This window comes from Heptranchias perlo, chromosome 10 (assembly GCF_035084215.1).
Source record: "Heptranchias perlo isolate sHepPer1 chromosome 10, sHepPer1.hap1, whole genome shotgun sequence".
NCBI classification, from domain to species: Eukaryota; Metazoa; Chordata; class Chondrichthyes; order Hexanchiformes; family Hexanchidae; genus Heptranchias; species Heptranchias perlo.
Window position 1 is genome coordinate 86,509,867 of NC_090334.1, and position 15,069 is coordinate 86,524,935.

At 49.6% G+C, this 15,069-nt stretch overlaps 1 protein-coding gene across 7 annotated transcripts in view; it reads right to left on the reverse strand.

Moving 5' to 3' along the window:
• syne3 (spectrin repeat containing, nuclear envelope family member 3) overlaps positions 1-15,069 on the reverse strand; it is a 207,420-nt gene that overhangs the window by 162,261 nt on the left and 30,090 nt on the right. For all 7 annotated transcript variants that reach the window (XM_067992140.1, XM_067992143.1, XM_067992141.1 and 4 more), the window contains exons 5-7: positions 13,764-13,900; positions 6,975-7,149; positions 6,257-6,439 (exon numbers count right to left, since the gene is read on the reverse strand). In XM_067992140.1, the coding sequence (XP_067848241.1) occupies positions 6,257-6,439; positions 6,975-7,149; positions 13,764-13,900 (495 nt within the window). The remainder of the gene's footprint in view (positions 1-6,256; positions 6,440-6,974; positions 7,150-13,763; positions 13,901-15,069) is intronic.

Below are 15,069 nucleotides of genomic sequence, written 5' to 3' on the forward strand. Positions count from 1 at the left end.
ATCGGGACACCTCTACTCCAGAACACACACCACTCATCGGGACACCTCTACTCCAGAACACACACCACTCATCGGGACACCTCTACTCCAGAACACACGCCACTCGTCGGACCACCTCTACTCCAGAACACACGCCACTCATCGGGACACCTCTACTCTAGAACACACGCCGCTCGCCGGACCACCTCTACTCTAGAACACACGCCACTCGCCGGACCACCTCTACTCCAGAACACACACCACTCATCGGGACACCTCTACTCCAGAACACACACCACTCATCGGGACACCTCTACTCCAGAACACACACCACTCATCGGGACACCTCTACTCTAGAACACACGCCACTCATCGGGCCACATCTACTCTTTAACACACGCCACTCGTCGGACCACCTCTACTCTGGAACACACGCTGCTCATCAGGCCACCTCTACTCTAGAACACACGCTACTCGTCGGACCACCTCTACTCTAGAACACACGCTGCTCATCGGGCCACCTCTACTCTAGAACACATGCCACTCATCTGACCACCTCTACTCTAGAACGCACGCTGCTCGTTGGGCCGCCTCTACTACAGAACACATGCTGCTCATCGGACCGCCTCTACTCTAGAACACACGCCGCTCATCGGACCACCTCTACTCTAGAACACACGCCGCTCGCCGGGCCACCTCTACTCTAGAACACACGCCGCTCGCCGGGCCACCTCTGCTCTAGAACACACGCTACTCATCGGGCCACCCCTGCTCTAGAACTGTCTCTCTAATCCGCAACTGATCACCTCTGTTCTAGAAGTCTCTCTCTAATTCAGCATCTTTTATGACTGAAGTATCCTAGTTTTTCTAATTTTACCGCATAGAAGGAGACCTCATGGCTCCATGCTCGGGTACTAAGGAACAGTCTAATTTTAAAAATCATTCTGTTTTTTTCTCAGCATGTGGGCAATGCTGGTAGAATTGCATTTATTGCCCATCCCTAGTTGTCCTTGAGGTTGTGGTGGGCCTTCTCATTCAACCTCTGCTGTCTGTATGGTGAAGGTGCTCCCACAATGCTGTTAGATTGGGACTGCCATGATTTTGATCCAGTGATGAAGGAACGGTGATATATGTCTAAGTCGGGATAGTGCGTGGCTTGGAGGCGATGATTTTTGATACCGCCTTTGTCCTTCTGGGTGGTGGAGGTCATGGGTTTGGGAGGTAACCTTTCCCTGCACCACTTCCAGGACTTGTATGTTTCCTTGAGCCTCAGAACCCAGAGCTGAACACAGCATGGTGGCCTTAGACTTGCACTCCACTGAGCAGACAATATAGCTAAGCATTCTGTTGGCTTTGATGATTTCCGCTCTGCAATGACTGGACATGGTTGGTGTTGAATCTACCACCACTGCCAGTCTCTCACCTGCCAATTCAGCACCGTTCATTAATCACAATTTGTAAACCACACACTTCCCTGCATTGAATTTCATCCATCTTTCTTCTATCCACTTGCAAATATTGTCAAACTCCTTCTGCAGATGCTTGGCTGCTTCATCAGATTCTGCCCTTTCTCCCAACTCTTCAAGTTTACTATCATTTGTGAATTTGATCAACTTGCATTGCTGAATCCTGAAAGTTTGATGCAGGATGCAAACAATTTAAAACATACGAGGGACAGGATAAACCGACACTTAGAAAGGCATGCAGTAATCCAGAACAGTCAGCACGGATTTGTTAAGGGAAGGTCGTGTCTGACTAACTTGATTGAATTTGGAGGACACAATAAATGGGAGGGTACTGAAAACTGTAGAGGAAGTGAGGGACCTTGGAGTGCATATCCACAGATCCCTGAAGGCAGCAGGACAGGTTGGTAAGGTGGTTAAGAAGGCATATGGAATACTTTCCTTTATTAGCCGAGGCATAGAATATAAGAGCAGGGAGGTTATGCTGGAACTGTCTAAAACATTAATTAGGCCACAGCTGGAGTACTGTGTACAGTTCTGATCACCACATTACAGGAAGGATGTGATCGCACTAGAGAGGGTGCAGAGGAGATTTACGAGGATGTTGTCAGGACTGGAGAATTTTAGCTATGAGGAAAGATTGGACAGGCTGGGGTTGTTCTCTTTGGAACAGAGGAGGCTGAGAGGAGATTTAATTGAGGTGTACAAAATTATGAGGGGCCCAGATAGAGTGGATAGGAAGGACCTATTTCCTTTAGCAGAGAGGTCAATAACCAGGGGCATAGATTTAAAGTAATTGGTAGAAGGATTAGAGGGGAGCAGAGGAAAAATGTTTTCACCCACTGGGTGGTGGGGGTCTGGAACTCACTGCCTGAAAGGGTGGTAGAGGCAGAAACCCTCAACTCATTTTTAAAAAGTACCTGGATGTGCACCTGAAGTGCGGTGACCTACAGGGCTACGGATCAAGTGCTGGAAAGTGGGATTAGGCTGGGTGGCTCATTTTCAGCCAGCGCAGACATGATGGGCTGAATGGCCTCCTTCTGTGCCGTAAATTTTCTATGATTCTATGATGCTGCCAGAGTCTCAGTAAAGGAAGATGCAGTTGAGATACTGGATGGGCTAAAAATTGATAAAGAAATACTTGAAAGGCTTGCTGTACTTAAAGTAGATAAGTTACCCGGTCCAGATGGGATCCATCCTAGGTTGCTGAGGGAAGGAAGGGTGGAAACTGCGGAGGTACTGGCCATAATCTTCCAAACATCCGTAGATACGGGGTTGGTGCCAGAGGACTGGAGAATTGCAAATGTTACACCCTTGTTCAAAAAAAGATGTAAGGATAAACCCAGCAACTACAGGCCGGTCAGTTTAACCTCGGTGGTGGGGGAGCTTTTAGAAACTATTTTTTTTATTCGTTCATGGGATGTGGGCGTCGCTGGCGAGGCCGGCATTTATTGCCCATCCCTAATTGCCCTTGAGAAGGTGGTGGTGAGCCGCCTTCTTGAACCGCTGCAGTCCGTGTGGTGAAGGTTCTCCCACAGTGCTGTTAGGTAGGGAGTTCCAGGATTTTGACCCAGCGACGATGAAGGAACGGCGATATATTTCCAAGTCGGGATGGTGTGTGACTTGGAGGGGAACGTGCAAGTGATGTTGTTCCCATGTACCTGCTGCCCTTGTCCTTCTAGGTGGTAGAGGTCGCGGGTTTGGGAGGTGCTGTCGAAGAAGTCTTGGTGAGTTGCTGCAGTGCATCCTGTGGATGGTACACACTGCAGCCACAGAGCGCCAGTGGTGAAGGGAGTGAATGTTTAGGGTGGTGGATGGGACGATAATCCGGGACAGAATTAACAATTACTTGGACGAATGTGGATTGATTAGGGAAAGACAGCATGGATTTGTTAAAGGCAAGTTGTGTTTCACTAACCCAACAGAGTTCTTTGATAAGGTAACAGAGAGGGTAGATGAGGGCAATGCAGTTGATGTGGTGTATATGGACTTTCAAAAGGCATTTGATAAAGTACCACACAGTTGGCTTATCGTCAAATGTGCAGTCCATGGAATAAAGGGGACAGTAGCAGCATGGATACAGAATTGGCTAAGGGACCGGAAACAGAGAGTAGTGGTGAATGGTTGTTTTTCAGATTGGAGGGAGGTGTACAGTGGTGTTCCCCAGGGGTCAGTGCTGGGACCACTTCTTTTCTTGATATATATTAATGACTTGGACTTGGGTGCACAGGGCACAATTTCAAATTTTGCAGATGACACAAAACTTGGAAGTGTAGTGAACAGTGAGGAGGATAGTGATAGACTTCAGGAGGATATAGACAGGCTGGTGGAATGGGCGGACACGTGGCAGATGAAATTTAACGCAGAAAAGAGCGAAGTGATACATTTCGGTTGGAAGAACGAGGAGAGGCAATATAAACAAGAGGGCACAACTCTAAAAGGGATACAGGAACAGAGTCACCTGGGGGTTTATGTGCACAAGTCGTTGAAAGTGGTCGGGCAGGTTGAGAAAGTGGTTAAAAAACCATACGGGATCCTGGGTTTTATAAATAGAGGCATAAAGTACAAAACAAGGAAGTCATGATGAACCTTCATAAAACACTGGTTCAGCCACAACTGGAGTATTGTGTCTGGTTCTGGGCACCGCACTTTAGGAAAGATGTGAAGGCCTTAGAGAGGGTGCAGAAGAGATTTACGAGAATGATTCCAGGGATGAGGGACTTTAGTTACGTGGATAGACTGGAGAAGCTGGGGTTGTTCTCCTTGGAACAGAGATGGTTGCGAGGAGATTTGATCGAGGTATTCAAAATCATGAAGGGTCCAGACAGAGTAGATAGAGAGAAACTGCTCCCATTGATGGAAGGGTCAAGGACCAGAGGGCATAGATTTAAGGTGATTGGCAAAAGAACCAAAGGTGACATGTGGAAAAACTATTTTACACAGCGAGTGGTTGGGATCTGGAATGCACTGACCGATGGGGTGGTGGAGGCAGATTCAATCATGGCCTTCAAAAGGGAACTCGATAAGTACTTGAAAGGAAAAAATTTGCAGGGCTACGGGGATAGGGCGGGGGAGTGGGATTAGATGGATTGCTCTTGTATAGAGCCGGTGCGGACTCGATGGGCCGAATGGCCTCCTTCCATGCTGTATCATTCTATAATTTTAAAAAAGGATGATGATCCAAAGAGAAAAATATTAGGAGGGATGACCAAAAGTTGGTCAAAAAGGTGGGTTTTAAATGAGGAGAGGGAGGCGAGAGATAGGGAGATTCAGAAAGGGAATTCCAAAGCATGGGGCCCAGACAGCTGAAGGCACTGCCAATGGTGGGGCAAAGGGAATGAGGGATGCACAAAGGCCAGAATCGGAGGAACAGATAGTTCAGGGTGCGGGGGCGGTTGTTCTAAGGCTGGATGAAGTTTCATAGATAGGGAGAGGTGAGGCCATGAAGGGATTTAAACGAGGATGAGAATTTTAAATTGGAGTTGTTGGTGGACCAGGAGTCAAAGTTGGTCAGCAAGCACAGGGATGGTGGATGAGCAGGACTTGGTGTGAGTTAGGATGCGGGGATGAGCTGAATGTTATGGAGGATGAACGATGGGAGGACGGCCAGGAGAGTCGAGTCTGGAGGTGACAAAGGATGAGATGTTCAGCAGCAGATGGCAAAACTTTGTGACAAACTTTTCCCTTCAAACATTGCCAGAATCTGCAGACAGCCTCAGTGAGCCGGTCCCAGTCCCGGGAGCCTCAGTGAGCCGCCCCCGGTCCCGGGAGCCTCAGTGAGCCGCCCCCGGTCCCGGGAGCCTCAGTGAGCCGCCCCCGGTCCCGGGAGCCTCAGTGAGCCGCCCCCGGTCCCGGGAGCCTCAGTGAGCCGCGCCCTGTCCCAGGAGCCTCAGTGAGCCGCCCCCGGTCCTGGGAGCCTCAGTGAGCCGCCCCCGGTCCTGGGAGCCTCAGTGAGCCGCCCCCTGTCCCGGGAGCCTCAGTGAGCCGCCCCCTGTCCCGGGAGCCTCAGTGAGCCGCCCCCGGTCCCGGGAGCCTCAGTGAGCCGCGCCCTGTCCCAGGAGCCTCAGTGAGCCGGTCCCGGGAGCCTCAGTGAGCCGCCCCCGGTCCTGGGAGCCTCAGTGAGCCGCCCCCTGTCCCGGGAGCCTCAGTGAGCCGCCCCCTGTCCCGGGAGCCTCAGTGAGCCGCCCCCTGTCCCGGGAGCCTCAGTGAGCCGCCCCCTGTCCCGGGAGCCTCAGTGAGCCGCACCCTGTCCCAGGAGCCTCAGTGAGCCGCGCCCTGTCCCAGGAGCCTCAGTGAGCCGGTCCCAGTCCCAGGAGCCTCAGTGAGCCGGTCCCGGGAGCCTCAGTGAGCCGGTCCCGGGAGCCTCAGTGAGCCGGTCCCGGGAGCCTCAGTAAGCCGGTCCCGGGAGCCTCAGTGAGCCGGTCCCGGGAGCCTCAGTAAGCCCGGTCCCGGGAGCCTCAGTGAGCCGGTCCCGGGAGCCTCAGTAAGCCGGTCCCGGGAGCCTCAGTAAGCCGGTCCCGGGAGCCTCAGTGAGCCGCCCCCGGTCCCGGGAGCCTCAGTGAGCCGCGCCCGGTCCCGGGAGCCTCAGTGAGCCGCCCCCGGTCCCGGGAGCCTCAGTGAGCCGCGCCCTGTCCCGGGAGCCTCAGTGAGCCGTGCCCGGTCCCGGGAGCCTCAGTGAGCCGTGCCCGGTCCCGGGAGCCTCAGTGAGCCGCCCCCGGTCCCGGGAGCCTGCAGTTTCCGTCACTATTGAGTCCTGAGCTGTGTCAGGTCTGTTCACTAACTGAACAGTGGCACTGATCTGGTGTAAGTAGTACCTGTAGCTGGCTCCTCCTTTGTAACAGGCCATCAGTGAGGAGCTCTCTCTGCTGCACTGAGTCCCTCAGTTCAGACCCGATTGCTTCAGTTTGTTCTTCACTGAAGATACTATCCAACATTCCCTCTAGTCCCTGCAATCTGCTGAGTCGGACCTGCAGCTGACGGCTGTGAGTCAGATGGTCCTGAGAAAGAATCAAAGGACAGCATTCAGGTAGAGTTACACAGCACAAGGCAAATTGTTGTCATGGTCTTCAGCTGACCTCCTCCTCCGCCTATACCAGGGACCAGCAACTGTCACATACATAAATCAAACTGAGTCAGGAGCTCAAAAAGAATCACTGGGCTCCAACTATAGCAACAGACACTTAATACAGCTGATAACCTCCGAACATCTGGATCCAATCGCATCCTGTGTGGGCTCCACCTGTGTCGAGGTCAAAATTCAAACAGAAGCTGAGTGGATCTCTTAAATGGAGTTTCTGAGGGCATTTGTCCCCCAATGCCTCTTCTTTCTCTCTCTGCTCAGAGCTGGCTGGGCTGTACGCATCCTGTGTTCAGCCCACGAACTGACAGACTCCCTCAGTCAGTCTTCCACCCCGCGTCAGACCTCCCCCGCTGAGATCAGGAATTCAGAAATGCATCAAATTTGAGACCCTCTACCCCACATCACTTCATACTGGAGCTTCAGTGCACTATACCCCTCACCCCAAAGCCTACCTCAATATGCTGTAGATAAGCACTGATCAGCATCACATCCTCGATATCCAGGGATGAATGCAGCAGATTCTGAGAACTGCTCCTCCATTGCTGAAACTCCCGGAGCAGCTCCTGAAAGCCTTGGTGCATTTTCACCTCCAGCTGGTTGCACATCTTAACAATCTTCCCTTTTACTCTGAAACACACAGAAACTAACATTCTGAGCCATTGAATCTTTAACAATCTCAAACCGGGAGAATACAACTACAGCAATGTTATTTTTTTATACAGCGTTGAGTAACAGCTACTAGGTGTGTTAGTGCAACTGCCTGATTGGAGAACTCAACTAGTGAGCCACTGTGACAGGCTGAGGCACGGGATACAACTAAAGGCTGATGTGACATTAAGCAGATTGCGGCACTCGGGTAGGGTCAGTATACCCGAGCCAGGATATCGTGCACCGACTGACATCATGAGTAAATGTCACACACAAGTCAAAGATATGCAGCTGGTGATTCTGGGTGAGGCCAGAAGGATGCTTTGTGTTACTATTAATGAGGAATTAAAACTCGGGTAAACTTTACATTCCGCCCCTCTTCTTGGCCCCAAATGACCACTGACCATTGTGAGGGGGTTTCCTGCTATTTATTACTGCCTCAGTAAGGATCCCGTCTTGTCCTCACACCTCAATCTGATCGCGAGTCTCAGTGTTGGTAGCAGCACAGGCAGCAAGTGCGGTACCAGGGGTGGACAGACGGGGGCACAGAGCTGGGGGGAGCAGGGTGCGGTACCAGGGGTGGACAGACGGGGGCACAGAGCTGGGGGGAGCAGGGTGCGGTACCAGGGGTGGACAGATGGGGGCACAGAGCTGGGGGGAGCAGGGTGCGGTACCAGGGGTGGACAGACGGGGGCACAGAGCTGGGGGGAGCAGGGTGCGGTACCAGGGGTGGACAGACGGGGGCACAGAGCTGGGGGGAGCAGGGTGCGGTACCAGGGGTGGACAGACGGGGGCACAGAGCTGGGGGGAGCAGGGTGCGGTACCAGGGGTGGACAGACGGGGGCACAGAGCTGGGGGGAGCAGGGTGCGGTACCAGGGGTGGACAGACGGGGGCACAGAGCTGGGGGGAGCAGGGTGCGGTACCAGGGGTGGACAGACGAGGGCACAGAGCTGGGGGGAGCAGGGTGTGGTACCAGTGGTGGACAGACGGGGGCACAGAGCTTGGGGGGAGCAGGGTGCGGTACCAGGGGTGGACAGACGGGGGCACAGAGCTGAGGGGGGGGGGGGGGGGGGGGGGGGAGATTCTTGTGGTAATTCCTGGTTGCAGCCACTGGGTGGCGCTGTACTGACGAATTGTGTTGACCGTTGTGCATAGCGCCACCCAGTGGCTGCAACCAGCTATTACCACTTCACGATTCTCCGTTTTCAATCCATGACATTGAGCAACAGGGCACCTTGGTCGTGCCATACGATACAATTGAGTGTGTCCTCAGTTTGAAGACGGGGCTTGGTCGCTTCGAGGACTGTGCGGTAGTCACTCCTACTAATCCTGTCATTGACAAATGCATCTGTGACAGGTAGATTGGTGAGATCGAGGTCAAGTGCGTTATTCTCTCGTGTTGGCACGGAACGCTCTGGGCGTTCTGCAGGGAAAGGAGGGGGTGGACCCGATTGGGCAGTTCCCCGACCAGACGGTCGAAGCCATTTGGCAGAACGACTCATCGCCGGAACTGACCAACAGGCACCAGGGTGTAGCTTGGATGGTGGTGAGAAGGGCCCTTCCAGTACATTCTTTCCTGCACGCATGGAATCTCAGCGCCACCGCGAGCTGCCCTCGAGACTGCAGCGCGGACGAGACTGTAGTCCATATCCTGATAGGAGGGTGTGGAGAGAGGTGTGTTGCTATCTGTCCCAGTTCATCCCCAACAGCTTAGTAACACAGGAAGCTGTGCTCTACGGGCTGTTCCCCAGGATGCACACTGAGACAGGTATCAACTGCTGCTGGAAGACCATCAACTCGGTGAAGGCGGCCCTTTGGCCGACCTGAAACCTGCTGATCATCCAGCTGAAGGAGCTGTCCAGGACTGAGTGTTGATGACTGGCACACTCCAAGGTCCAGCAGTACATGATGTGGGACGCACTGAAGCGAGGTGCGGCCTACGCAAAGGCTCTATGGGAAAGGCCACAGTATAAGGCCACCCGTCCTTTCTATTGTTCACCATGTATTATATGTACTATGTTTTGAAGTGTAATAATGGGATTGTAGTGTGTACGATCCGTATTGTATTGTTTTGAATTGTAATTGTGATATTGACATTGAATTGGGTGTATCCTTAAATTTTATAAAATAAAGTATATTATAAAATATTTTTTTTAATTCTCTCTTGTTGGTTAGCGCCCCACCTGCCACAAGCCCAGTCTGGCAGATGTGTCCTTCAGGATTCGGCCAATTCGGTCAGTAGAACCAAGCGAGAGCTGTCCCACTCAGCTGGAGTAGAGGCAATCGAAACCAGTCCAGGAGATCACATGGACCAAGTGTTATCTATAAAGACACTGAACCTTCCAGATGATGCAATCTGTGCCCCAGTCCAGCTCCCTCGTGAAGGTTGAGGAGAAAGGGGGACAGTGCTCCACGGTCATAGAGGATGTCATTTGTGACGTTGATTAGGGCCTTTCAGGTGCTGTGGCACGGCTTGATTTGGTGGGCAAGGAGAAGGGGGGCCAGCAGAGTCAGATGCACGGAGTAGTTTGCCAGGTTTTTCGGGCATTAAGAGTCAATCGTGTCGTTTGGAATTAGAGCCACGTGAAACAGACTGAGACGGGTGGCAGGATTTCTTTACATCGAATGTACAACACAGAAATAGGCCATTCGGCCCAACTGGTCTATGCTGGTGTTTATGCTCCACACGAGCCTCCTCCCTCCCTACTTCATCTCACCCTATCAGCATATCCTTCTATTCCTTTCTCCCTCATGTATTTATCTACCTTCCCCTTAAATGTGTCTGTGCTATTCTCCTCAACTATTCCTTGTGGGAGTGAGTTCCACATTCTCATCGCTCTCTGGGTAAAAAAGTTTCTCCTGAATTCGTTATTGGATTTATTAGTGACGATCTTATATTTATGGCCCTAGTTCTGGCCTTCCCCACAAGTGGAAACATCTTCTCTACCCTATCAAGCCCTTCCATAATTTTAAAGACCTCGATCAGGTCACCCCTCACTCTGAGAAGCAGCCCCAGACTGCTCAATCTTTCCTGATGGGTATCACCTCTCAGTTCTGCCATCATCCTCATAAATCTTTTTTGCACCTTCTCCAGTGCCTCTATATCCTTTTTATAATATGGAGACCAGAACTGTTCACAGTACTCCAAGTGTGGTCTAACCAAGGTTCTATACAAGTTTAACATAACTTCTCTGCTTTTCAATTCTATCCCTCTAGAAATGATCCCCAGTGCTTGGTTTGAGAATACTGAAATTCACTTTCTAATTACACGCCCATTCTGCAAGTTTATTAATGTCTTCCTGCATTTTGTCGCAGTCCTCCTCGGTATTAACTATACGCCCAATTTGGTGTTGTCCGCAAATTTTGAAATTGTACTTCTGATTCCTGGGTCCACATCGTTGATGTAAACAGTGAACATCAGTGGTCCCAGCACCGATCCCTGGGGAACACCATTTCCCACCTTCTGCCAGTCTCAGTAACTACCTTTAATCCCAACTCTCTGTTTTCTGTTTTGTAACCAACTTGCTAACCATTCTGCTACCTGTCCCCTGACTCCACATGCTCTGACCTTAGTCATGAGTCCACAATGCGATACCTTATCGAAGGCCTTTTGAAAATCCAAATATATTACATCTACTACATTACCCTCGTCTACCCTTTCTGTTACATCTTCCAAGAATCCAATAAAGTTGGTCAAGCCTGACCTTCCCTTCTGAAATCCGTGCTGACTATTCTTTATTATATTTTCAGTTTCTAGATGTTTTTCTCTTATATCTTTGAGTAAAAATTCCATTATCTTCCCTACCACTTGCCTGAATGATATCGATGAACTCTCTGCTTTCGTCGTTTTTCCTCTGGTTCTAGCCGACAAATGACCAGATTTATTGAATTCAATTTCACTGTTTGCCGTTGTGGGATTTGAACTCGAGGCCCATGAGTTCCTAGTCCAGGACCATAATCACGACACTGCCATACCCTATCTGAATATATGATCAGATTAAAGGTCTTTGGTGGTGTTGGGTGAGGGAGGAATGTTGGTCAGGACACTGGGAGAACTCCCTACTCCTCTTTGAATACGGCCTGGCATCTTTTACATCCAGCTGAGCAGGAAGATGGGCCCTCTGCTTGATGGTGCATCATCCCCATCAGCACTGCACTGAATTGTCAGCCGAGATTATGTGCTCAAGTCCATAGTGGGACAAAGCAGAGAAATGTGAGGTTAATATTTTGGGAGGAAAAATGAGAAGACATACACTAAATGGTAAAGGAGTAGAGGTGGTAGAGAGGCTTAAGGGTTCAAATTCTTAGATCTTTAAAAGTGAAAGGACAAGTGGATAAAGCTATTAAATAAAAGATATAGAGGATCATAGAATCATAGAAATTTACAGCACAGAAGGAGGCCATTCGGCCCATCAAGTCTGTGCCGGCCAAAAAAGAGCTATCTAGCTTAGTCCCACTTTCCAGCTCTTGGTCCGTAGCCCTGTAGGTTACAGCACTTCAGGAGCACATCCAAGTACTTTTTAAATGACTTGAGGGTTTCTGCCTCTCCCACCCTCTCAGGCAGTGAGTTCCAGACCCCCACCATCCTCTGGGTGAAAAAATGTCTCCTCTGCTCCCCTCTAATCCTTCTACCAATCACTTTAAATCTATGCCCCCTGGTTATTGACCCCTCTGCTAAAGGAAATAGGTCCTCCCTATCCACTCTATCTAGGCCCCTCATAATTTTACACACTGATCCAAGACTTGATAAAATGGGGCACAGAGTGCTACGGCAAACAGCCAATGCTAAACCTATACAAATAATTGGTTAGGTCACTGTTGGACTATTGTGTTCAGTTGGGATGTCCTGCTTTAGGAAGGATGTCAAGGCCATGGAGAGGGTGCAGGAGAGATTCACTGGGATGAAACCAGGGATGAGAGGCTTTAGTTACAAGCAGAGACTATGGAAACTGGGGCTCTTTTCACCCTATTATAAGCCCACCGACTCACACAGCTACCTTGATTACACTTCCTCCCACCCCACTTCCTGTAAGGACTCTATTCCCTTCACCCAGTTTCTCTGTCTCAGTCACATCTGTTCTGACGATGCCATCTTCCACATCAATGTTTCTGATATGTTTTCCTTTTTCCTCAACGGAGGATTCCCCTCCACTGTAGTTGACAGGGCCCTCGACCATGTCCATCGTATTTTCCGCACTTTTGCCCTCACCCCTTCCCTTCCGTCCCATCCTAGAACCATGACAGGGTCCCCCTTGTCCTCACCTTCCACATTCAACGTAACATCCTCTGCCATCTCCAGCACGATCCCACCACCAAACACATCTTCCCTTCCCCTCCCCTCCCCTTTCAGCATTCCAAAGGGACCACTCCCTCTGTGACACCCTGGTCCACTCTTCCATCACTCCCCAACACCCGCTCTCCTCCCCACGGCACCTTCCCGTGTGAGCGCAGGAGGTGCAACACCTGCCCCCTCACCTCCCCCCTTCCCAACATCCAGAGCCCCAAACACTCCTTCCAAATGAAACAGCGATTTACTTGTACTTCTTTCAATTTACTGCACTGTATCCGCTGCTCACAATGCGGTTTCCTCTACATTGGGGAGACCAAACGCAGACTGGGTGATCACTTTGCTGAACACCTCCTCTCTGTCCATAAGCGTGACCCTGACCTGCCGGTCACTTGCCATTTTAATTCCCCTTCCCACTTCTACACTGACCTCGGCCGCTTACACTGTTCCAATGAAGCTCAATGGAAGTTCGTGGAACAACTCCTCATCTTTCGATTGGGCACTTTACAACCTTCCGGACTCAACATTGATTTCCTTAACTTCAGATCATAACCACTGCTCCCATTTTTTGGGTCAGCTAGTGCTGGGAATGGTTCTGCTGCTGCCATTTACAGCTACTCCTGATCAATCTTTTGTTTCTTAACCTGTCCCTTTACCACCTTCCTTGCCTTGCACCATCATCCCTTTTGTCATTTAATCACTCGTGCCCTCTACCCTATCACAGACCTTCCCTTTTTGTTCTTTCCTCCCCTCCCACTGGCTCTGTACTTGCTCAAATACTTTAACATCTTCCAGTTCTGACGAAAGGTCTTTGACCTGAATCGTTAACTCTGTTTCTTTCTCGACAGATGCTGCCTGACTTGCTGAGCTTCTCCAGCATTTTCTGTTGTTATTTCTCTTTAAACCCTTCTGTGTTCAAGGGTAAAATGAGATCCAACAGCTCAAAATTATGAAGGGTTTTTAAAACATAAAAACAGGCAAAAACTATTCCTACAGTTCGGGGAGTTGGTAATTCGAAAGCATGAATTTATCATCACCATACAGAACAAAGAGACAGATGAGAATTTATTTTACAGAGGGATGTTGGGACATGGAACTCCTGACCAGAAACAGTGTGGGAAGCAGAATCCAAAAAGGGAAGTGGATAAATATTTGAAAAAGAAAAAAATTAAAAGGGTCTGTGGAAAGGGCAGGGTAGTGGAACTAAGTGAACAGCTCCTTCAGAGAGACACAGGCACGATGAATATTCATCAAACAGCAGTATATTTGCAGGTTCAACCTTGAGGACTAAACCTGTGACATTACCTTTGATATTCTCGAATGGCACTCAGGACTTTGTCAGAGAGCAGTTTTTCATTCTGTGAGAATCTGAAAAGTTCTTTCAGTTTAATCTGAAACTCTTCCACTCTTGGTTCCTCCGCTAAAATTACTGATCTGCTGATCTGGGATACAAAACAAAAAGAGTTAGGTAAATGAGTGTTGCTCAGATTGGAGAAGGGTTGGGGTGATGTAGCCCACGGATCAGTGCTGGCTTCACTGTCCTTGATATGTATGTCGCTGATTTGGACTTGGGCACAAGGAACAAACACAGTCTTCAAAGTTGCGAATGGAACAGAAGTGGGAGGTTTGGAAAGCAGCAAGGACTAAAAGACTTCAGGAAGGCACAGACTGCCAGCAGATTGTGGAAAAGTGCGAGGTAATACATTTTGGGAGGAAAAACAATGAATCGGGGCTTACACTGAAACATATGTAAGGTCAGGCACAGATCAGCTGGTCTATTAAACACGTCCCAACTACATATTATATATAATTTACAGCACAGAAACAGGCCATTCGGCCCAACAGGTCCATCCCGGTGTTTATGCTCCATACAAGTCTCCTCCCACCTTAATTCATCTCACCCTATCAGGATATCCTATTCCTTTCATCATGTACTTACCTAGCTTCCCTTTAAATGCATCTATGCTGTTTGCCCCAACTACACCTTTTGGTAGCAGGTCCCATATTCTAACTACTCTGATTAAAGAAGTTTCTCCTGAATTCCCTACTGGATTTCTTAGCGACTATCAGATATTTATGGCCCCTAGTTTTTGGACTCCACAAGTGGAAACATCTTCTCTCCGTCTACCCTATCAAACTCTTTCATAATTTTAAAGACCTCGATCAAGTCACCTCTCAGCCTTCTCTATTCTAGAGAAAAAAGTCCCAGCCTGTTCAGTCTATCCTGATAGTTATAACTGGGGTTCGTTTCTAGAGGGATAGAATTGAAAAGCAGAGAAGTAATGTTAAACTTGATATAGAATCTTGGTTAGACCACACTTGGGAGTACTGTCCACATATATGTCTGGTCTCCATATTATAAAAGAATATAGATGCACTGGAGAGGTGCAAAAAGATTCACAAGGATGATACCAGAACTGAGAGGATACACTTATCAGGAAAGGCTGAAGAGGCCTCTTTGTTTTCCTAATTGTTTTGTTTGATTTCTTACCTAACCTCTTCGTGTACCCTTTTGTCATTCTCTCCTTTATTGTCTATGTACTTAGACCTTATCCTTGCCTTATTACTATATTCATCCATGCGGTTTCATTATTGGCTAGTTTGTTCTTGT